This window comes from Pongo pygmaeus, chromosome 21 (assembly GCF_028885625.2).
Source record: "Pongo pygmaeus isolate AG05252 chromosome 21, NHGRI_mPonPyg2-v2.0_pri, whole genome shotgun sequence".
Taxonomy (NCBI): domain Eukaryota; kingdom Metazoa; phylum Chordata; class Mammalia; order Primates; family Hominidae; genus Pongo; species Pongo pygmaeus.
The window spans coordinates 3,911,210-3,935,013 of NC_072394.2; the positions used below are offsets into that span (position 1 = coordinate 3,911,210).

The 23,804-nt window shown below is 40.0% G+C and overlaps 1 protein-coding gene across 10 annotated transcripts in view; it reads left to right on the forward strand.

Moving 5' to 3' along the window:
* Positions 1-23,804, forward strand: part of PLCB4 (phospholipase C beta 4) — a 414,850-nt gene that overhangs the window by 286,762 nt on the left and 104,284 nt on the right. For all 10 annotated transcript variants that reach the window (XM_063659442.1, XM_063659443.1, XM_054467181.2 and 7 more), the window contains 5 exons: positions 12,465-12,544; positions 15,045-15,098; positions 20,820-20,901; positions 21,910-22,010; positions 22,665-22,722. In XM_063659442.1, coding sequence (XP_063515512.1) covers positions 12,465-12,544; positions 15,045-15,098; positions 20,820-20,901; positions 21,910-22,010; positions 22,665-22,722 — 375 coding nt within the window. The remainder of the gene's footprint in view (positions 1-12,464; positions 12,545-15,044; positions 15,099-20,819; positions 20,902-21,909; positions 22,011-22,664; positions 22,723-23,804) is intronic.

Genomic DNA, 23,804 nt, shown 5'->3' on the forward strand with positions numbered 1-23,804 from the left:
GTGTCTTTTTATTCCCCACACACTTTCCTTTTTATATGCAGTTGGAATCATGCTGTTTAATATACTGCATTTTATTATATGCATTTTCCTGTTTAAATTAAAACTTTTTCTTAGGCTTCAGTGTAACCGCAAATCCCCATGATCTGTGAGGTGGATTTTCATGGGTGCTCAGCTCTTGCTGTTTTAGAAATCATCCAGCCTCCTTCACAGTTGTGTTTGAAATGCTGTGCTCTTCATGGGGCACATGGTTTTCAGTGCTGGAGCCTTTCTCACCACTGCATTTCATGAACTTGACAGGTTTCATAAGAAGAGACTCTAGACCCAGCCCAGAGGAGCTCATTTTGTCCTAGTTGCAAGTGTTATCAAATGACTCCACCAAGGGAATGCAAAATGAATTACTCTAATTGCACTAGAAGCATAATGTGAAGTTTGTATTTCACCTTTTGGCCCCGGGAGAGAAAAATGTCACTGACTTTAAATTGCTTTTCCATTTTCCACATAGCCCCAGTTTCCAGTGCTAGCAAAAAATTGCCATTGGGAACATAATGTATGCTGACATGGGCCTACATGTATTTGTATGTTTTCTCATCTGTGTGGCAAAATTAAAAACTGGATGGCACGAAGGGGTGGGTAGAATCCCTTGTATTACATGAGACTTTGTTGCCTCCAAGCTCTATGATCTGGAGCCAGTAATTTAATGATCATAATCCGGGGTCGGCAGGTGCAGGCCATGGGCTGAACACAACCCTTAGCCTGATTTTGTATGTCCTATGAACTAAGAATGGCTTTTACATTTTTGAAGCGATGTTTAAAAAATAAATAAAAAAAAAAAAACAGGAAAACTAGACAACATGGAACCATGTGTGCCCCTGAAGCCTAAAATATTTATTATCTGGCTCTTAATGGAAAAGATTTGCTGGTCTCTAATAATAATACTAATAATAGTAGCAGCAGCAGCAGGAAAATAGTTTATATTTTGTGTCAGACACTGTTCAAAGTGCTTGATATGTATTATCTCATTTAACTCTCACAAGTCTGTGGGATAGGTATTATGATTATCCTCATTTTACAAATAAAGACGCCCAGAGAGGTTGAGTAACTTGACTTTTCCAAGGCAATACGTCCAGTAAGTGGTGTTTTGAGCTCAGGCAGTGGCTCTCTCTAGTGTTCTAGATCCTGAATTCTACCGCCACCCTATGCTGCAATTCACAGTTGGCTTCTTTTTCTTTTTCTCTTCTTTTTTCTGAGGCAGAGTCTCAGTCTGTCCCCCAAGGCTGTAATACAGTGGTGTGTTCTCAGCTCACCACAACCTCTGCCTCCCGGGTTCAAGTTATTCTTGTGCCTCAGCCTCCCAAGTACCTGGGATTACAGGTCCATGCCACCACGCCCAGCTAATTATTGTATTTTTAGTAGAGACCGGGTTTCACCATGTTGACCAGGCTGGTCTCGAACTCCTGGCCTCAAGTGATCCACCCACCTCAGCCTCCCAAAGTGTTGGGATTACAGGCGTGAGCCACCGTGCACAGCCAGTTGGCTGATTTAGCTTATCTGTATAAAAACTGGGGCGGGAAGTGGGGGGAACAGCCTCTTTCACCTGTAACACTGTGTGATGTTAATGTACTTTTTAGGCAAATGTTTTAAGATCATTATCTGTGGGAGCTATAGTCATACAGTAGTACTTCCCGAATTAGTGGCCTGAAAAAAGGATTCCTTTAAAAAGTCCACATATGGTCAGCTAAGCATGAGAAGGCCTTTAGACAGGTTTCTTTATGGTAGCACTTTCAGAAGAAGTATTATTCTTTTTTTTTTTTTTTTTTTTTTTTGGAGGAGCTGGGTCTCAAATGTATTTGAGTCTTAGTGCTTTACTCTTTTTTTTTTTTTAAGTTTTAGGGTACATGGGCACAACATGCAGGTTAGTTACATATGTATACATGTGCCGTGTTGGTGTGCTGCACCTATCAACAGAAGTATTATTCTTATGTGGATCTCAGCAAGGAAGAAAGCTATTCAGCTGTTTCCTAAACTTTTTTTTTTATTTTTTGATGGGACACCATTAACATCTTTCAGAACCAGTGTGGCACTGAAGAAAAGTCAGTAAATTATATCATAGAGGCATTATTCAGCTCAATATTTTTCTAGAAGTATCAAAACAATGATGTAATCTGAGGATTCATTTATTCATATTTACCATAAATATTCTATTTATTTTCCCTGTTTTTCCACTTCCACTTGTCTTCACTCCTCAGTGTTTTCTGCTGTGTGTGGGGAGACTTTACCTTAAAAGATAGAGAACCAGGTAATGAAACTCAAGCCCACCGATTTAGATTCCTTTTAGTAGCTCCAATATTGAAAGTCCTATTTAGTTTATAGAATTACCTATAGATTTGATTTGCCTGAACTAAATTGGTTGATGCCGCCTAGTTAAGAGTTAGACAAAGGCTTCTTGATTGATTATATTGATCTCAGACTAAGCAGGTAGGATTGTCATCAAGTTGAAATACTATTTACTTTGGCATGACTTAATTTGCCAACATTGTCAACAGGTACATGTCAGGAAGAATGTGACCTTAGGGGTGATAAATACAGGCCATCAACTAAAGAAACAACTTTATGAACACCTTTTAATTCACCAGCTGTTTACTCATCCCATACCAACAGAATTTTACAAATTTGACTGAGTTGAGTCCAAAAGTAATGCTGTCAAAAAACTGATGGTTGCTGACTGGCTTAAGATGATGCTTTCGGTTTTCTCAACATTTTAAAATCCCTCCATTCTTCTAGAGCTCTCCATTTGGATGCCAAATAATGTTACATAAAATAAAACAAAAATCTTATTTTCTTTTTGAAAGATTTCTGGGGATGTAGGAATGTAGTTGGTCTGTGCTCCAACATCATGTGTTGTATATCTAAATCAGAAGCACAAGTGAATATAGGCATTAACGTAACTATACTCTACGTATACATTTTTCCCTCCTGATCTTTTGTGTCCATAACAGTATACTTATTGTAGTAGATATTTGGAAATAGATGCAGTTTTTTGTGACAAGATTCTATAGATCCAATAGGACATTGCTACAGGGTATCTATTAATATATAGAATCAGGCTTAGGCAATGCAAAAATTGTGTCTAAGGAATGCTAACAAAGCCATTTGGTATGGAAGTTTGGGACTGCAGCTCCTGAACAGCACAGGTGTCCTCTTTTTTCTTGTGACTATTTAGAGGCCCTTTTTGACCTAACTGGCCAGTGTTGTCAAGATAACCAGCAAGGCTGACAGACTGTTTTGACTCTCTGGGAGTGACTAAATTAATTTTGTCTAGGAATGTATAAATATTATCCTCACCCATTCAATTATCTCTTTCAAACACAGCCACCCATACTCATAGATGGCAGCTTATTTCTTGCACACATACTCATTCACCATGCTCTGAGGGTAATTTAAGAATCATATGATTTAATTTTGTCTAGGAATATATAAATATTATCCTCACCCATTCAGTTCTATCTTTCAAATACAGCCTCCCATGCTAATAGATGGCAGCTTATTTCTTGCTCACATACTCATTCAGCATTCTCTGAGGGTGATTTAAAAATCATGACACTTAATACATTTCTTCTTTCACTTTCATCAACTTTACTCTGTAGCTTCAGACTGTGTCAAGAAAAAGAGGCCCCAGTTGCTCTATTTTTCCCCCTTTCAATTCTTCTCTTTTAGAATTTGAAAACTTTATGAGGATTATTATTGACTTCCCAAGGGCTTTTGAAATTAATGTTGGGTTGTCTTTTTAATTTTTGTGGGGGCAAAAGTCCTGTTGCTTTTTAGCCACCAGTTTCAGAAGTAGGTTGCTGTCAGTCATTATCACAGGCTCACTGATGTAGCTTTCTATCCTGGGTTTATCAACTGGACTTGTGTAGGATGGCAGCTTAGCTCCTTTATTATGCAGGAAAGTCTTCACTGTCTTTTTTTCTTGCACTCATCTTTCTTGCAGCAACAGTTCATGGTGAATTGCCCTCTTGTCCCATGGGCATGTGGGTGTTTCCAACACTGACATTGATATCTTGTGAGGCTAACACTTAGTACCTGCACTTGTCTGTCCTTGGTGGAGCCAGGAGAAATCAGCTGACATGAAAGAGAGAACTTGTTTAATTTTTTACTTCTTAACATGATTTAGAAGTTGGTCTGTTATACGAACAAATATTAGTGGTTTTGTTCCTTTTTAATTTTAGGCTGGATTTAGTGTCCTTGATGAATACCTTCGAAAGATAAAATTTTCATTTCAATTGTCAAGTCCTGCCTGTACCATCACCTTCTCCAGTCTCCACCTCTGCCACTGGGGTTTTATAATTCCCAGGCCTCAGACCTGGACCAAATGCCATGGGAATGGGGACTCAGGCTTTGGGAACGCTGGCCCTTAGCCTCTGGCTCCTCCTGCTGCTCTGCTGGCTCTGGCCTTGGTCCTTAGGTCTGGACTGGACAGTTGGTGGCCCAAGTCATGTTCTGATGTACCCCAATTCTAAGAAGTAGACCTCTGTCTGGTTTCTGTACTGGCCCAAGTCATGTTCTGATCACGTACCCCAATTCTAAGAAGTAGACCGCTGTCTGGTTTCTGTACTGAATCATCTAGTAAGAGTTATCCCAAGAAGCCCAGATCTTCTAGACCAGAACTATCTCAAGCAGGAGGAGCTGTAACTTCCAATAGTCTTCCTCTGTGCCAGCTCCCTGCTGCCTGATGAGATCCTGGAAATCACCAGCTCCTGAATTTCCTGTGGCTGTGAAATATCCTCTTACCCAACCTCCCTACGGCTGCCTACATTGCTTTTATGTTGCCTGTAACTTTCTTTCAAATACTTCAACACATGCAGTGGGGGGTGTGTGAATTTTCATCCAAAACCAAGGAATGAGAATTTAAAATTTTAAATGCTCACCCTAAAGGTAGTTAGTTAGCATTTGAAAAATTTGAATCAAAGCTTAAAGATCAATCATTATATATAAATTATAGCTCAATAAAATTAATTCAAAATAAAATAAAACAAGCCTACCCTCCAGTGGCCACCTACACATCCCCTTCAGTTAATTTTCTCTCTCATTAGCACCGGGTGCTCTGATACTCGCCTCCTGGAGTGGTTGCTGCATTATAGACACCTGGAGGCTTGTTAAAATGCAGATTACTGGGCCCCGCCCCCAAGTTGCTGATTCTGTAGATTTGGGATAGGGCCTGAGAATGGGCACTTACGGTAAACTCCTACGAGATGCTCAACCCGCTGATCAAGGGAACCACACTTGAGAACCTCTGGCATAATGCAGACTGGAGCTACCTTTTCTTTGGTGGAGTTCTTCATGGTATTCAAGACATGCAATTTGTGTAGAAATAAGGTACAAGCCCTGGTATCCTTGTGAGCCTAGGGCACAGGAATCTGGCAGGCCCAAATGCCTGCCTGGTATCTGTTGGAAGCTTGTTAGAAATGCAGAATCTCAGTGCAGATGCCAGGCTTACTAAATCCAACGCTGTGGTTCACAAATGCCCCCAGGTGATCCAAATGCACATTAAAGTTTGAGAAACACCTGCCCAAACCAAATTTAGTTCACATCATCTAGTTCAATTGTCCTCAACTATAGGTTCACGTTAGAATTACCTTCAGTGTTTAAAAAAGCAGATTGAAAGATAGCCCAAGTACATTCTAATTATTAGTTAGAATCTCTAGGGTGAGACTCAGGCTTCTGAAATGGCTTATAAGTCCCCCAGGTGATTCTAATGTACCACAGGTGCTGGGAACTACCAGTCTAGTCTCTAAGTGCTATCCGCATAGTTCTTTTAACAATGTACTAGCTGGAAATGTCTTCCCTTTAGCCTGCCCTCAAATACTGACAATTTAATGCCAATTAAGCCTTCTCCTAATTCAAATGAAATGATTTCATTTGCCATGCTTTTATAGACTCATAAGAGGAAACATGGTGGTGGTGATTTATCTACAGTCCCTATTTATTTTAGAATCTGAGGCACTGGCTATATTTTGTGGCAAGCTAAAACTCAAATGCCTTCGTGAAACTAAATTTCTAGCTTAAGATGAAGGTGTAGTTCCTGCACTGAATAGCCTTCATCTGTAGATTTGTGAAATGTTGCAGTTCTACATCTAAGCACCTTATAAGGAATTCTATCTTAGACAAGATTAGATCCTGTGGAAATCTTTACTTGAAAAGCTTCATAGTTTGCTCCAAGTGCATGGAAATGGGTCTTATTTCTCTTGAATGCCGTTTAGGTCTTAACAGAATTCACAGTGCCAAGGAGTCAAAAACTATATTTCAAATTATATACATTCCTGACATATTATTTGAGCAGATTAAAACTAATTGATGGAGCAATTTAGGCACCTTGAAAATAGCTACTTGAAAAATGCCGACTTTTTCTTACCTCCATTCACTTAAACAAAAATAGGCTGGGTGCAGTGGCTCATGCCTGTAATCCCAGCACTTTAGGAGGCCGCAGCAGGTACATAGCTTGAGCCCAGGAGTTTGAGACCAACCTGGGCAACATGGCGAGACCCCATCTCTACAAAAAATACCAAAATTAGCTGGGTGTGGTGGCTCACACTTGTGGTCTCAGCTTCTGGGAGGCTGAAGTGGGAAAATCACCTGGACCCAGGGAGGTCAAGGCAGCAGTGAGCCTTGGTTGTGGCCACTGCACTCCAGCCTGGGCAACAGAACAAAACCCTGTCTCAAAACAAATAGAGAAGTAAAACAAGAAAACAACAAAAAAACATTGATTGATCTAGATTTGTGAGTTGCTGGTACCAAGAAGTTCCCATGTTTTAAATATTTCAGATGGCCCCGTCATTGATTATTCTCACAGCTCAAACATAGGGAAGATGAAAGCTGCTGCCTATAGCATCTTGCATCCTCTTGCTTCCACATACAAGAAATGTGAACTTCAACCCCCTAAAAATGTGCAGGTCAGAGTTTCCATTCTACTGAACACATTTGTTCAGCCCAGGTCGGGTAGGACATGACAAAAACCAAGAGTGGGTCTAGAACCATGGGGCTCTTCCCAGGGCTATCACTATGAGATATCCTATGTGTAGTCACTCTCAGAAACAGCAGCTCCCTTAGGAAACTGCTGTGTCCTGAATGTTTGTGTCCCACCAAAATTAATAAACTGAAATCCTACCCTCTAAGGTGATGGCATTAGAGGATGGGGCCTTTGGGAGGTGATTAGGTCATGAGCATGGAGCCCTCAGGAATAGGATTAATGTCCTTATTTTAAAAAGGTACCAGATAGCTCCCTTGCCCTTTCCACTGCATGAGGACATAGCTAGAAGGCACCACCTATGAACTAGAAAGCTGCCACTGAATCTGTTGGCGCCTTGATCTTGGATTCCCCAGCCCCCAGAACTGTGAGAAATAAATTTCTGTTGCTTATAAGCTACCCATATATTGTATCTTGTTGTGTGTCAAACAAAGACAAAAACCAAACTTACATCTTATATGGGCAGTGGAAGGAGAACTCCAAGTTGAGGGGGCTGCTCTTTTAGACCTATGATTCTCAAATTCTAATGTGCGCACCAGTCATCTGGGGATCATGCTAAAATGCAGATTCTGATTCCATGGTTCTGGGATGAGACCTGGGACTCTGCATTCCTAACAAGCTCCCAGATGATGTTGATGCTGTTGGTTTAGGGGCCCTTTGAGTAGTAAGGGTTTGCAACAGTGCTTCTTAAATGTGTGTGTGCAAAAGAATCACATGGAAGGCTGATTAAAACATGGATTCCTATTTCCCATCCTGAAGATTGATTCAGCCGGAGGCCTGATAATTTGCATTTTAACAAGTTCCCAGGTGATCCTGATGCTGCTGGTCCCTGGACTACATTTTAATAACAAGCCTCTAGTTAACTTTTGAACAACTTAATTAAGATGCCTTCACTAGCAGCCTCTTCTGTGAAAATGGAGAGCCAAACATCAAAAGATGAAGGAGGATGCTACTGAGTCCCTTTGGAGAAAATTACGTCACAAACTTGGAGAGTGCCACAGGGTCTCTGTTCATTTTTCCATTGACAATATGCTTCTTTGACTAAAGACTAAAAATAATTCCTCAGGATCAAAACCTAGAGATAAGATTGGAACTCTAAGATTGGAAGTAGTGCTGCCTGATGAATAATGGGACGAGTTATTTTAGGATGACGGACCAGCCTGTGCCTAGTGAAAGCTTAGAAATACCAATAGCAGACTGGGCACGGTGGCTCATGCCTGTAATTCCAGCACTTTGGGAGGCCAAGGCGGACAGATCACCTGAGGTCAGGAGTTCAAGACACCCTGGCCAACATGGCGAAACCCCGTCTCTACTAAGAGTACAAAAAAAAATTAGCTGAGAGTGGTGGTGGGCTCTGAACCGAGATCCCACCAGTGCACTCCAGCAGTGAACCGAGATCCCACCACTGCACTCCAGCCTGGGTGACAGAGCAAGACTCCATCTCAAAAAAACAAAAAAAGGAAATACCGAAAGCAAAATGTTATTGGTGGCCAATTCTTAATATACATCATGAGATTTGGGATGATGTTTACTTCTTACTGTGTATTTCTTTGCTTTACACTTTCCTGTGAAGCATATTTAAATATTGTTTTCATAAAGTGGGGGAAAAACCCTAACCAATATTTTTAAAAGAAAAAAGTAAAATATATGCTCAGTGTAAGTTCATAGTATTTTTGGTTTGTGTTTGTTGTATCTGTGTCTCTCTACGTTTGTATTTTCATGGGAAAGGGATTATTTTTGTCTATGTCAGTCCTAGTGTTCCCGGGGCAAAGGTGATAGATGGGTAAGGGCAAGGTCTAAACATATGCCTGGAAGTTGGACAGGGCCTGGGGTGGTGAAAATAAATTTAAGTAGTCCCAGAGGAGAGGTCAAAAGTTCCAGGAGAGAATTACAGGCAGCTTCTCTTTCTCTCCTTGCCCTCCAAACAATTCAGCACGAGCCCTCAAGTCCCTTGAAGAGTCTTTCTTTCCCCCTTCTTGTTAGAAGGGCTGAAACACACTTTAAGTTAACTTAGGAATGGTTAGAAAAGGTTAAAAAAATGGGAGAACAGTAGCAATTAACAAGCTGCTAGAGAAGCAGGGAAACCGTGCTGATCCGAACATCAGAGCCGACCTCCTGTGGTCTGGTTCCCTAGCACCCAGGCTCAGGCTTCGGCTTGGGGTGGGTCGGACCAGAAGGAAAGTGCCCAGTGTGGCAGAAGTCATCTCAGGAGCGTGTCGCCATCCAGCCAATGACTTGTGTTCCAAGGACTGGAAAATGCGCCTCCTGGACACTATGTAGATGATTACCACACGAGCTTATTTTCAGCAATTCAAAAAAAATATCCAATTCGTGGTTTATTGCTTCTGTTAGTCTGGAAATGGTCAAACAGGTTGATAGGCATCTAGTTCACTCCTGGTGTAACTTTCCAACAAAACTCCAGGTCTCTACTGACACCTGCTGGCATTTCATCTACTTTATGTTAAAAAAAAAAACCAACAAGACAAAGAAGCATTAATATTTTTCCTACAGTCTTTTGCGCTTGTTATGTTACTTGTACTTTACCTGAACGATAATAGAAGGGGCCTTTACCATGTCATGAGGAGAGAAGTGTGGACAAGCCATTGGGTGAAAATAAAAATCCCCAACACGAAGAATGTACCACAGAGCTCTTGTTGCCTGTCTGCCCTGCACCAGCTGCTCTGTGACCTTAGGCAAGGCCGTTGACCTCACTTTCATCATTGCAAGAAGAAAGAGGCAGCAACCTTCCCACCCAGTGCCCTTTAGGGCTTCTGAGGATGCTGGTGGCATTTCCTACTAACTAAAGCATGGGCCCTGTCACTGGAGTGATGGCCTTAAAGGTCACTCTCACTGACCTTTCCATCACAATAAACAAGATTGCTTATCAGCGTTGTATGTTCAAAAGATGGATGAAAGTTATTTAAGCCTCTTCAAAGTGCACCATCTCTGTAATTTATTTCGAGAAACAACTAAATTAGAATGATCAGAAAAAGCCCAGTGAACAATCTCAGAAATTGTCCACTTTTTTTTTGTGCTAGGAAACTATGGACTTTGTTTTGTGTTTTAGAACATGTAATAAGCCTGCAGGTTGAGAAAATGCATCCCAGTTAATGCCAACCCTATTATTTGTGCTTTTTCAGTCTATTCTTGGGAAACTCTGTGTGGGCCTGTGGTTTGTTAGGTCAATAACAGGATATTTGATACTCTCCAGGGAGTTATAGTCCATATTTAGCCTGACAGAGGAAGTGAGGTCTGCCGATGAAAAATAATTGAGGCATTTCTTTAATTCTACTGTTTCATTTCTTCCTCTTCCTTCAGAATCCTGACTCCACTATTATGCTTGCTGAGGCTTTCGATGCTATTTACAGCTCTGCTTTTGCTAGTCACAGAAGAAAATTTACCTCTTATAACCCCTAAGTCTTCCCTCAGAAAACTGTTAGGTATGACCAGGATCAGTAAAAACTGTTAGATTCACACCCATTAGTTTGGCTACTACTTAAAAAAAGAAACAAACAAACAAAAAAACCCAGAAAATATCAAGTGTTGTTGAGGATGTAGACAAATTAGAACCCTTGAGCAAAAGGGTTCCCTTGTTGCATTTGCAGTCCTTTGTTGGTGGGGGAAAAAATGGTATGGCCACTATGAAAAACAGTATGGTATTTCCTTTAAAAATTAAAAAATAGAATTACTATATGATCCAGAAGTTCCACATCTGGTTATTTATCCATAAATAAGAATTGAAAGCAGTAACTTATTTGTATACCAATATTCATAGTAGACACACAATTCACGATGGACAGGGAATCCATCAGAGGTGAATGGATGAGTGTATTATTCAGCCTTTAAAAGGGAAGAAATTCTGACACATGGATGAACTTTGAGGACATTATGCTAAATGAAGAAAGCCAGTCACAAAACGACAAATTCTGTATGGTTCCACTTACATGAGGCACCTAGCATAGTCAGAATCATAGAGACAGAAAGGAGAATGGTATTAATATTTATCAAGGGCTGGGAAGAGGGGGAGATGGGGAGTTATTTAATGGATATGGAGTTTCAGTTTTGCAAGATGAAAAGAGTTCTGGAGGTGGCTGGTTATGTTGGTTGCATAACAACGTGAATGTACTTACTGCCACTGAATTTTTCATTTAAAAATGGTGAAGGTGATAAATTTTATGTTATGTCCATTTTTAACACAATTAAAATTAAAAGAAATGTTAAACAGCAAAAAACAAAACAAAACAAAACAAAACCGTAGTCTGTTAGAACGCAGTCATCACCTTTGCTCTTACAGAGATTAAATTGCTTGACTTTTTAAAACCTGGTTCTACTAGGCAGTGCTGTCCAACAGTCCCATCTGTGATGATGGAAATATTGTTTATCTGCACTGTCTGAGCCATCAACCCCATGTTGGTGTTTAAGCATGTAAAATGTGATTAGTGCAAATGAGACACTGAACTTTATTAAATAGCCATATGTGTCTAGTGGATATCATACTAGACAGTGCAGATAGAGTTTACGTCTGTATTACTATCTATTCCAAGATATTTTCACTTCCTTAGCAGTAAGCCGTAAATCTAAGCAGTCAGGCTGTAAACCTAAGAAGGTAAGTAATCAGCTTATGTGTGGGCCACAGTTCTATTTAACCCAAATATCAATTTGCTACAAAGTGTTTTTGCCAAGGGTATGATTCTTTTATGGCATTCATTGGCATCAGTTTTTGGACCCAAGGGCAGAGTTGGCCTTAATTCGTGGGCTGAGCTTTTCTAGTAAATGCCCTTTTAGAGACCCAAATTCCTCTACTGCCATGCACAATCTCCCTTCACTTGTCCTTGTAAAACCGTGGAGTGATGGTATGAACTACAAGTGAGGTCCAAGTCCTTATACAGAAATTATGTGAGCACATAGCTGTTTGCTTTGATCACCCTGGCAATCAAGGAATGTTTTACTTTTTAAGGCTTTGCTGGAAAACATAGTCAGGTAAGATATGTAACAAACTCTTAGATTGAAAGGATCACACAATAAAATTGATGAACCCCTATTCATTTATCCTCTAAAGTGAAAATAGTTAAATATGTCATTATGTATTGTATAATGCTGATTGGAAATAACTAAGATTGCCAGCAACTGAAAAAGGACATATATCTAAACAAGCTGCAAATAGAAAGCTTCACAAGTCAATCAGTGGGCAGTGTTCCTTTGTGGCAGCCCAAAGTTTAAAGGCACAATAGATGGCACATTTGTCTTCATGGAAAGAATGAAAGCTGTTTATTAAAGAATAAAATATGAGCCTGCAAAATATAGATGGCTGTGTGACAGGAAAGGGACAAAAGAAGAGTTTGTGTTTTTATTACACAAAATGGATACAATCTATCTAATAAAAACTGCTCTATTTGACTCCAGCAGATTTGCTCACCAAGAATATTTTTTCTTTCTCTTTCAGCAATGGGTAGAAGGCCTGAGATCAATCATACACAACTTCAGGGCCAACAACGTCAGTCCAATGACATGCCTCAAGAAACAGTGAGTGTTGTTTGCATTACTCTTTTTTCTTGGCAGTTATCAAACAAATGGTCAGATGAAGAGATGAAGGCTAGTTGGTTCCTTCCTCCTCAGGCAGATTCCTGCTTGCCTTTCCCTCCATGCTCGTGACCTTGGAGTTGACCGACACACACCTGTACTCTTCATACCACCTAGAAGGGCACGCATGATAAACCCATAGCCCAAAACCTATATGAAAAGAATAGTTGATGGCCAAAGGACACGGGAACCTCAGTCACTCTATCCTCTCAGTTGTGGGTACTGGCTTTTGTGTCCCCAGACTGAGTTTTCTGATAGACAGCTCTGCATGTCTGGAGCCATCGCTGAGTGCTGGGGTAATTCTATCCTCTGCTGCATAAAACTGAGAAATGAGGAGTGTGGCCAAGAGAAGCACTTGCCAATGCACCTGTGCTAGGGTGAAAAAGAAGCCTCAGCCCCAAGTGCAGTGCTCCTTGTTTAGCACACCATCAGGGATCCAAAGATACCTCTGAATTTCTTTCTGTAGGATTCAGTTATTTAAAGATTTGATCAAGGATCCAGTGGTGATTTCCAAATTTATTTTTTCCATGAAAGAAGGAATTACTCCAGCTTACAGTATCTGAAATCCAGAGGAGTACTACAGTGGTAGATTTAAACCCTACCCAAGTTAACTTTTCAAGGTGACATAAAAATTACCCACAAAGGAATCCTAGCCAAAGTCAAATATCAGCCAGTTTGAAAAGCAGTGATCCATGAAGGTGGGGGCCATCTGCCTTCACAGGGCCACTGGCAGGCAGTTGTGAGGTGCCAAGGGGAACCATGTTGAGAAATAGCAGGGATAAGCCTGTATCTCTCAAAATTATGCCCCAGCACCAAGAGTGTGATTCATCATACTCACTTGGCAATGGGCCAAGAGGTTAGTTCTAAAGGTACTGTCATGTCTTATCTTCTGGTCATTGTGGCAGGTGCTTACAGGTGTGGTCTCTGGGCTATAAATCCCAGCTTCACCATGGCAAATTCTTACACTTGTGCCTCACTGTCCTCATCTGTGAATCAAAATTACCATGCATATGAAATTGGAAAGTATTCTTTATTCAGTACTATTTATCTTGTTATGGTCTCCCTCCAATTTTCTTTCATCCTCTTAGTGAAGGAAAGTTATTTAGGCTTATCTATTTCTATGTGTTGTGCAGCTGCTTCTCCTTTTCCTCTGCAGTTGCCCTGGCATGTGTTTTTAAAGAGAAACCCAGTGGATATTCTGATGTTATGACTTCAGGCACTGATAGTCCTAAAGGGTCAAAAACTTTTAGAAGGCTTGCTTATACCTGAGTGACACAAATATCTCTATCTGACATGAGATCTAACAACATCCTGCCCAGATCCCTTTATGAAGCTGGTATGCACCCAGCCATCATCTGCCATGAGAATGGGCTCACCAAGGGCTCAGACCTGTCCACTTCTTCAGAGCATTGCCCTCTGCTGAAGGGGAGCTTCCATTTCTGGAAGATTATACTCTTCCCTCCTCCAGGAAGAGGTCCACAGCCAATGATAAGCTGCAACAGGGTACAGAAGGCCATCCCTCTTGCCAACAACTCTGGCACAAATCACATGAGTTCAAGCTAAATCAAGCTCCATCTGAAACCACAACTTTGTTTAACTCTTTTTTCTGCCCAGTCTTCTCTCACTCTCTTCATCCCTAAAACATCCCGTTATTAAAGTAGTTAGTGGTGCTTCTACGAAACTTAAGACAGAAACTTTACTAAAATCATCATGTTCTGCAAATTGTTAGCACATTATTGATTGGAAACAGGAAGAATGGGAGTCATTAGCTAAGAAAAGTCCTAGCTCCAAAGTACAGATAAATGTTCTGAGTCTCCTGAAAGCCTGGGGAAAGCAAGGAATTATTCACCATCAATTTGAGTTGAGAACTAGTCTTACCCCTGGAAATTGAGGAGGCGCCCATGTGATCAGTACTTGGCAGCACTAGTAGCTGGGAGCAATGAGTCCTCATGAATCCTCAAGACAAGGCTGGCTGATGTCACCATGCAGTTGCATTTCCCACCACCTTAATATATTACTACAGAGCAATAATCGAGCAGACCAATCACAAATAAGTACCAACAATGTGTTTTGCTTAACGGAGGCACCCAGTCATCTCATTTAGCTAGGGTTGCCAGATAAAATAGAGGACACTTAGTTAAATGTGAATTTTAGATAAGAAACAAATAATATTTTAGTATAAGTATATCCTATGGAATATTTGGAACATACTTACAGTAAAAGAAAATTACTTGTTATTTTTCTGAAATTCAAGTTTAACTGAGAGCTCTATATATTTATGTGCTAAATCTGACAACCCTAAATTCATCTTATAGTATATAATTGTCTGATTTTCAGAACCAATGTTCTTGATTTGAATGAACTTTCTTTTAAAGTTCTTAACAGAATTGAAGCTGCTCCCCCTAAAAAACATTAAGGCAATGTTATTGCTATTGTTTTGCAGCTGGATGAAATTGGCATTTATGACCAACACAAATGGTAAAATTCCAGTTAGGAGGTAAGTAATCATTCCTATCTGCTGTCTGTGTCCTGGGTCAACCCTTGTGATCCCAAACCAAAGAGAGAACCCTTCACAAGTATTTGTGTGTTAAATGCTTTAAAGATATTTCTGGAATCTTAGTTTCAATTGCTTTGACAAATGCTATATTCAGTTTGTAAAAATCATTTATGGAAGTAAAGCTGCATTTTTTTGGTCAAAATAGGTGGCAAAAGAGGTACTTTGACAATTTAAAGAACATCAGAAAATGTAGCACTGTTTTTTAAAATCGGCAAATAAGTGGTTTTTAGGATTTACATTTCGTTTGCTTATTTGCCATGAGAAACTGTTGACTAAACTTAAAGAAGATTATATTGTGCACCTACTGTGGAAGGGTGTGCACCGTGTCTTGAGAAGTGTGATGCCTATGAACAGAGCATTTTCATTCTGGGCTTTGCTGCTCCTCTGGTGCTCAGGGCAGATGGGGATCCTCCTCTGGCTTCGTGCTGCCTACTCTCTACGTGTACTGTAACTGATACCACACACTCTGTGGAGCTATCCTTTCCACCTTTGCCCTGATGCACGTAACAATGACAAAGAATAAAAAGGCTTGAGGCTGGGCATGGTGGCTTATACCTGTAATCCCAGCACTTTGGGAGGCCGCAGCAGGTGGATCATGAGGTCAGGAGATCAACACCATCCCGGCTAACACAGTGAAATCCCGTCTGTACTAAAAATACAAAAAGAAAAATAAATTAGCCGGGTGTGGTGGCAGGCACCTGTAGTCCCAGCTACTGGGAGGCTGAGGCAGGAGAATGGCGTGGAACCTGGAGGCGGAGCTTGCAGTGAGTCGAGATGGCACCACTGCACTCCAGCCTGGGTGACAGGGTGAGACTCCGTCTCAAAAAAAAAAAAAAAAAAAAACGGCTTGGGTGGAATCAAGAATAAAGAAAACATGGACAGGATACATCCTCCACATGTGTTCTTTAATACTTAGGTGGACAGATTTCACCCTCTGAGGATTCCCCATGCATCCCTCTTTTCTGCTTCTCACTTCCTTCCAGGGGTTAGGGTTTACACATGGTCTCTGGGTACAGTTGGAAACTCTTTCCACAGTAGTGATGGGAATTCTTTACCAAACTCTCCAGTACCTTTTTGGTTGGTGTTTGTTTTAAGCATTCATGGAAATTCCAGAAGCTGGGCTGGGCCCCAGGGCATCTGCGGCTCACATGAAGACAGGCATGTATCTGGATTCGTGAACCTAAGCCCACAACCAGAATCAAACACAGGTTCCCCAGATGCCAACTCTCTCTTCCAGGGTTCTCCAGACTCAGGTTCATGTTCACTTCTCTGGACACCACTTTAGCAAATAAGCAAATCAACAAATAATAACAAACAAAACCCAGAACTACTGGGTGGAATCCTGTCTTAGAATTGATCTGTCTTTCAGAGATAACCAGGTCACCGAGTGCATAGCATCTGTGTGGATGCATTGAGCAGTGGCATGTGCTGGTGGCTCCTGGCCATTTCTGACTCTCCTTTGCCTCCTTCCCTGCCCAGCTGCTTCATTCTGCTCTGCAGCTTCCATTCTGCATCCCTGTGAGACTATCTCCATACTCCCTTGACATTACTCTTTTCATATTTAACAGAATTGTCCCAGAAGTCCTCATTTTTCTCAATCTGGTGTATTAAACAATCATGACCTAAAGTATCCATGTGACCACTTAAATATCACGAAAATGTAAAGCATAGAAGTCATGAAGAAGACCTTGGACAATTTTTTTAAAATTTAACCCTTTATTGAGGGCTTGCTGAGTCACGGACCTCACACATTTGTTGTGGTCTTTCCAAATCTATCTGTAGGATTCTCTGCTTTTATTTAATAACTTGCTAGCAAGTCAACTTTTTGTCTACTTTAGAAGATTGAAAAAAGCCCTGTTAGCAGCCTTGACTGATGGTTGTTGGCAGATACTTTATGCTTATCCTTATTTAAAATCCTTTGCTCAGTTGAGCAATAGCAGAACAATTATTTTAATGTATCCCAGTACCCTACAGCTATTGCATTTTTATTTAAAATCAGAGAGCACAAAGCAGTGTGAAGAATAGAAATGTAGGCTGGATGTGTTTTTACATGCCTTACTATCCTGCTTTTTCTGAACCAAGATAAGGTTCAGGAAATGGGCAAAGTAGAGACACATAGATTGTGATCAAAGCACTTCTAACCAGCAGTCGTAGTTTCATTTGTATGTATCCTATGAATCAAGTCATTGTCATACAAGCTTTGAAGTCGTTTCTGATTCCAGTGATTTTTATCTAACATGTTCACATACAAAATTATTACCACCTTTTTGTAGAAATAACTTAGATATTTTGGCATCTTCTTTAGCTCTCTTTGACATGGACTCCGTGGTGCTTGCCAGCATTAACAGGTGTTTGACACAAGACGGCTGTGATTTGGGGGCAGTTTGTTAGAGTTGATGGAGAATTGATAGCACGCCAGAAAAAAAATCAGATAACTCTATTGATGAATGAGCTGCCAAGAGTTAGTTGGAAATTGTTGTGAATGTTTTAATGGATATGAAGAGTTAACACTTTTAAAATGTTATTTCTTCACTATCATTCTGAAGTTTTTAAAATGGAAACTATTAGTGTACTGTCCATAATATTAAAAGAGATCTGGCTTCATAGTGATTACATAGCTTGGGAATGGTTCCTGCTCTTTAGCATTAAAGCAAAATTTAATATCCAGGAAGTTGCAGGAATAACACATGAAGAAAGTCTTACCTTTTGTCTCCCTCTTCTCTTGTCTTGCTGTATACATAACCTATGCAGTCTGTCTTTCTCTCAAATTCACAAATTTACACTCAGTTTATCCTCCCACTCAGACCAAAGTTTTGGAAATAATACTTCTCTTTTGCCACCTTCCCTCCTCCCTCGTAACCTGGAGTGAACACCAATGACTAGAAAATTGGGAAGTGAGTAGCCAGACAGTAGTTGTGGGCAGGGGCTGGAAGAGATCCCAAACAAAACGGCTGTGTTAAAGAAGGCTGAGAGCCGCAGGTGCAGTCTTGGAAGCACTCCTATATAATCAGCCCAACCATGTCCTGAAGGCCTAGCAGCCCACGAAGAAGGTATGATTCTGCTGGGGCAGTTGCGCCATCCTTCACTCAAGAGTTCTCTATAACTTTCAGAACGTGGTGTTAAAACCATTGTGTAGATTGCAGACCCTGTTTCAGCTAGCAAAGAGTGGGACTCCCTTAGTTTCTAGGATCGTTGCTGTTTTAGCCACTTGTGAAGTCCCCTGGAATAGAATTTAACCAGGACTCTAATAGGACTGGACACAACTCAGGGGTGTTTGCTTTTGTAGCATTTATTTTGGGGAATGGGCAGTGGTTTAGTCTGATTCAACAAAAACTCATTGAGTACCAGTTAGCTATGAGGCACTAAGCTTATGTGAACATGGGGCTATATAGAGATTTGAGTAAATCACATTCCCTTTGTAAATGCTCTATGTTCCCATGAAACACAGCCATGATATTATCTCCCTTCTTGCCCCCCTCCATCTCCCTTCCCCTTGAGACATTCTTCTACTTTCTATTTGTTGGCACCTGGCCAAACCTTAGCCAAAAGATTCAATTTCTATGTAGGAAACAAGCTATTGGTACCCAGGTTCTGTTTCACCAGAAAGGCTCAGGCTGCATACCTGCTGAATTCATGCCCACGTTGATCAGTTTTCATCTTGTTATGCCAGGCATGTCCAAACCTAACAGAGGCTTCAGTTAGCTGGGATACCCCTGATATTGCTATGCAGAGATTGTTCTCCTGACAGCAGATGCCAGATCCTGCCAGTCTTACTAGCTAGGTTAACACAAACTTTTTATGAAATAAAAGTCACCCTGAACGGCTACTTTCCCCTAAATTAAAAAGGCTAGAAAATTTTTGTCTTACCCCAAATTTAATGTATAAAAATTACCTGAACTCTAGAGATGAAAAATGTAAACATAGCACCCTCTATACTAGCAATCTTAACCATTTATTGATGTCACACACATATTCTCTCCCATATTTGTAGATTTGTTAAAGAGAATTCACAGGCCTCCTTATATTTGAATACAACTGTCTCAAGAGCTCTTAAAAATGTACTTCTTGAAGTATTCTTGGATCTGGCATGAAACAATAAAGCTGTGAATAAACACATAATTCATTTACCTACAGCTACTTCTTAGTCTATTTTGGGAAGTCCTACTCTGCCACTGAAGTGGTGCTTTCTCCCACTCACAAAGAGGAACTGTCAGCACTCTCATTCAGAACTTGCCTTCTACTTAGCATGGATGGCGGAAAGTACAAAAACACTGGCCATGAGATGCTGTTAAAAATCCTTCTATGCTCACAGGGGAGGCATTCCAAAGCCAGCCCTCATGGATAGAAGTAAAACTCCATCCTCAAATCAAGCTGGACTTCTGAATGTCGAGTTAAAATGAAATTATCATGGTAACACATTACCTGGGCTTCCAATCAGGGAGCGAGTGAAGGCTCCTTGGTGGCTAAGGTATGGCTCAGAGCCAAGTTTGGTGTTCCAGGGTACCAAGTCCTCTGCTCAATAGCTTTCATTCTGAGTGGCACCAACACATTTATAATGGAGAGTCTCTCCTAACTTTTATCATCACCAGGAAGTGTGTTCATCAAGGTGTTATCTATTCTACTAGCCTTGATGCTCACTGTTCTAGTTAAAAGGCTATCCAAAAATACTATGTCTTGGGGTACTACTGAGATTTGTTGAAACATTGGATAATTGTTCCCCTTCCCTCTCACCCAACCCATCATTTTCACAATAAAGTCCCTAATCCTTGAGGCAGCTGACATTTCAGAGGGGCTCAAGGGTGCTTAGCTTGAAAACAAGAACAAAATATGTCTGATCACACCCGTGTCAACTGTGGTTAAGTGTGGGAACCAGTATAAAGACAACTGAAGGCATGGGTTGAGTTGTAAGGGGCTGCCTCCTTTTCCCTAGGCCCAGATATTGTCAACATGAGGGTTTGTTCTAGAGCTACTGTCTTATCTGCCACATTCCTTTTTCATAAGAAGGCAATTTGGTAGCATCAGAATTTATCATTGTTTTTGTCCAAAAATGTGTGTCCCAGGCTGGGCGCTGTGGCTCGTGCCTGTAATCCTAGCACTTTGGGAGGCCAAGGTGGGTGGATCACCTGAGGTTAGGAGTTTGAGACCAGCCTCACCAATATGATGAAACCCCATCTCTACTAAAAATACAAAAAATTAGCCAGGTGTGGTGGCGTGCACCTGTAGTCCCAGCTACTCGGGAGGCTGAGGCAGGAGAATTGCTTGAACCTGGGAGGCAGAGGTTGCAGTGAGCTGAGATAGCGCCACTGTACTCCAGCCTAGGTGACAGAGTGAAATTCTGTCTCAAAAAATAAAAAATAAATGTGTGTCCCTCCAGTGCCGCTTGCCCGTTGTTCTCCCAAGCACCAGAGGGACCCCTGGTCTTAGAATCAAGTTGCATCACTAGCCTAACCAGCTCCGGGAACCAGAGGGACAGTGGAGGAACTAGTTTGGGAAATGAAAACATCTGTATAATAATAAAAAAAAATCTGCAATGAGAAGTAATTTTATTCTCCTCTTCCTTTTACCCTGGTCTCACTCTTCATAGTAGGACCTGGATCTTTGCATCGGAGAAAACATAATGAACAATAACTCGAATGTGTGTTTCTTTCTTTTCTGCCCTAGTATTACTAGAACATTTGCATCGGGGAAAACAGAAAAGGTGATCTTTCAAGCACTCAAGGAGTTAGGTCTTCCCAGTGGAAAGGTATGCATTAACTTAATAATATATTTCTAAAACCATTTTGTTTATTTATCTTCTCATATGTAATGAGCTAGATTATTTATATTAAACTGATCTGAATTAGATTTGGAATTATATGTCAGTGACATATAGTACAGTTAATTTTCTTTTCTTTCTTCTTCCTCCCTCTCCCTTTCTCTCTCCGTCCCTCCTTTCCTTCCTCCCTTCCTTCCTTTTGTTTCCTGGGCATTTTAACCTAAATCTCTAAAAATGTAAATAGTTTGCTTCAAATGATTTTTGTCACCTTTCTTAAGAAAAGGAAATGAAGGCCAGCTTGCTGTGTTACACAGTTTTTATTTTAGAGAAGCTCACCAACACTGCCTCAACCAGGCACAACATTAGCATGAATAATTAACTAATAAATTCAATTCTACAAGATGGCTATGCAATATTTTGTGAAGCATCTCTCCCCACACCATTTGTATTCATGGCCCTTCAAATTTAAAATAATTGAAATTAATTTATTGACTTCAAGAAAGATTGAAGCCTGGTACTATTTTAATAAGTCCTATTTGAAATATAAATTTCAGTTTGAAAAGTAAAATCTTACATGGTTACCCTAAGCCCCTTTACATGGTCTTGTGAAAATTCACAAAATAAGCATAATTAAACCTTGGGCTTCATTCATTCAGCATCCCTCAGGCAGGCACTTTTCTCCCTCAAGGTGAGTTGGAGGAAATATTTATGTTCGTTCTTTGGGGTATTTCCCAGAGCAAGGCCAGCTGTAGCCAGGTGGTTCGCACACACAGAATCTGGCAGCATGATAACTAGAAACACTGGTGTACACGCACTGTTTTTTAGTGAGATGGCCTGGCAGTGCCTGGAAGTTGGCCTCCTGGCTTCTGTCAGCAGGAATCAGAGATGAAGACCCTGAGTCCAAGTGGTCTTCACTGTGCTTCATGACCCTGTAGCTTCTCACCCTCCAAGGGAAAAAAGGTTATGTAATTCATAACGTGATTTTATTCCTTACAGAATGATGAAATTGAGCCCGCGGCATTTTCTTATGAAAAGTTCTATGAACTGACACAAAAGATTTGTCCTCGGACAGATATAGAAGATCTTTTCAAAAAAATGTAAGTTCCACTTATGAGGAAGTGCCATATAAATATTATCACTATCCTTTTCGATTTTTTAAAACGTTTTTGTACTATTTTAATAGAGTATGTTGGTAGCATCTAGGAATATCTAGTCAGGGTTACATTTTTAACCCCATAGTTTATCAGTGTAAAAGTTCACTCTGAGTTTTTGAGAAACTTTTACATATATTAATTGCAGCACCTGGAATTTTTTTTGCATTGGCTTTACTAACTACCTACAATTTTAACCTGCTCCTTTAGGTATTAACCCATTATGTGAACTAACTAGATTCAATTTGGAATGTTAATATGTTTTTGAAAAGTTTATTCATTCCAGTTATTTCAAATGGATGACTTACATGTTGTTTTTGAAATAACATCTTTTGAAAATGGTAAAAAAAAAAAAAAAAAAAAAAAAAAATTGCAGACTTTTTCTGTGACCTAGTGGGAGTGTTTTCTTTCTTTTGTTGTTGTTGTTGTTGTTTTATTTTTCTCCCCTTATGAACAGTCTCTGGCCATTTTAAGAATTCACCACTACTTCAGGGTTAGAAAATAAGTTTAGAATTATCATCAACAAATGTCAACATGTAAATCGTACCTACTGTAGCATCATATACAAAAACTTACTTTTTCTAATAAATTTCTTTTCAGCAATGGAGACAAAACTGATTATTTAACGGTAGACCAATTAGTGAGCTTTCTAAATGAAGTAAGCTTTTTCATACATTAACTCCATAAAGTCTGTGTGCAGTGGCTTGCCTTCTCTGGTGTCCTCATTGCATGCCTGCATCATATGCCCTTATTCGCTTTGCTTCTGACCTGCTGATCTTTCCATTATGGCTTTACCAGGTGCAAAAATCAGCTGCCGCCCTGTGTGTTCATGTGCTTTCTTCACGTTGGCTTTGCACACTGCTTTTTGTTGGTTTCTGGCTGTTATATGTAGCTCTGGTTCTGTGTGTATGTGTGAATTGTATAATATATTCATTTAAGTAAATGTGTCTATGTTTTTGCAAGATGATATTTAAGGTACTTTTTTTCTACTGATCTCATTAAATAGAAAGAGAATGGATTGAGTTTACTACACTGTAGTTGGATTCTCCATTGCTAACTTTATCTCATACCTTTGCATGGACTGGAAAACTTTATTTTTGTCTTTTAATGGATTGCATGTAAGAAAAATATGTTGGCTCAAATAGAATATTTTGACAACAAGCAAAACACTTGAGTTCCTGGGTGAAAATATACTGAGTTTTAGGCTAATAGGATTGCAGGTTAAATTTGTACTTTTTCTTTTTATAACAAGCTCAGAGCTAATTTTAGAATGTGATTAACTTAACAACCAAAACTGATTAATAGAATTGCTTAAGCACAAGAGAAAAATATTTTAGAACAAAAAAGTTTGCAACTTTTATTACAACTAAAATGAACTACTTTTTTCTTCACACATACAAAAAAAGTTTTCCCTTCAGCGAAACCCATCAAGACTCTTGTTAATCCAAAATGGAAAATTCACTTTTTTTCTAACATGTTAATAAGAGTTTAAGTGAAGGATGGACAATATGCTTTTGTTTCAAAATAATTTAAGTTAATCATTATACCATATAAAGAGAAAATGCTAGAAAAGATGGTATCATGCCAGATAAAAGGTATTATCTTAAGAAAAGATAAAAAGGCAGACCTTAATTTGCCACTTCATAGAGACAAATTACATCTTCTTTTCTTTCCTTGTGAAGGTTCAGTGGCTTCAAATTTATAAAGGTTGCACTTTAGAAACTATGTTAACTAAAGTGT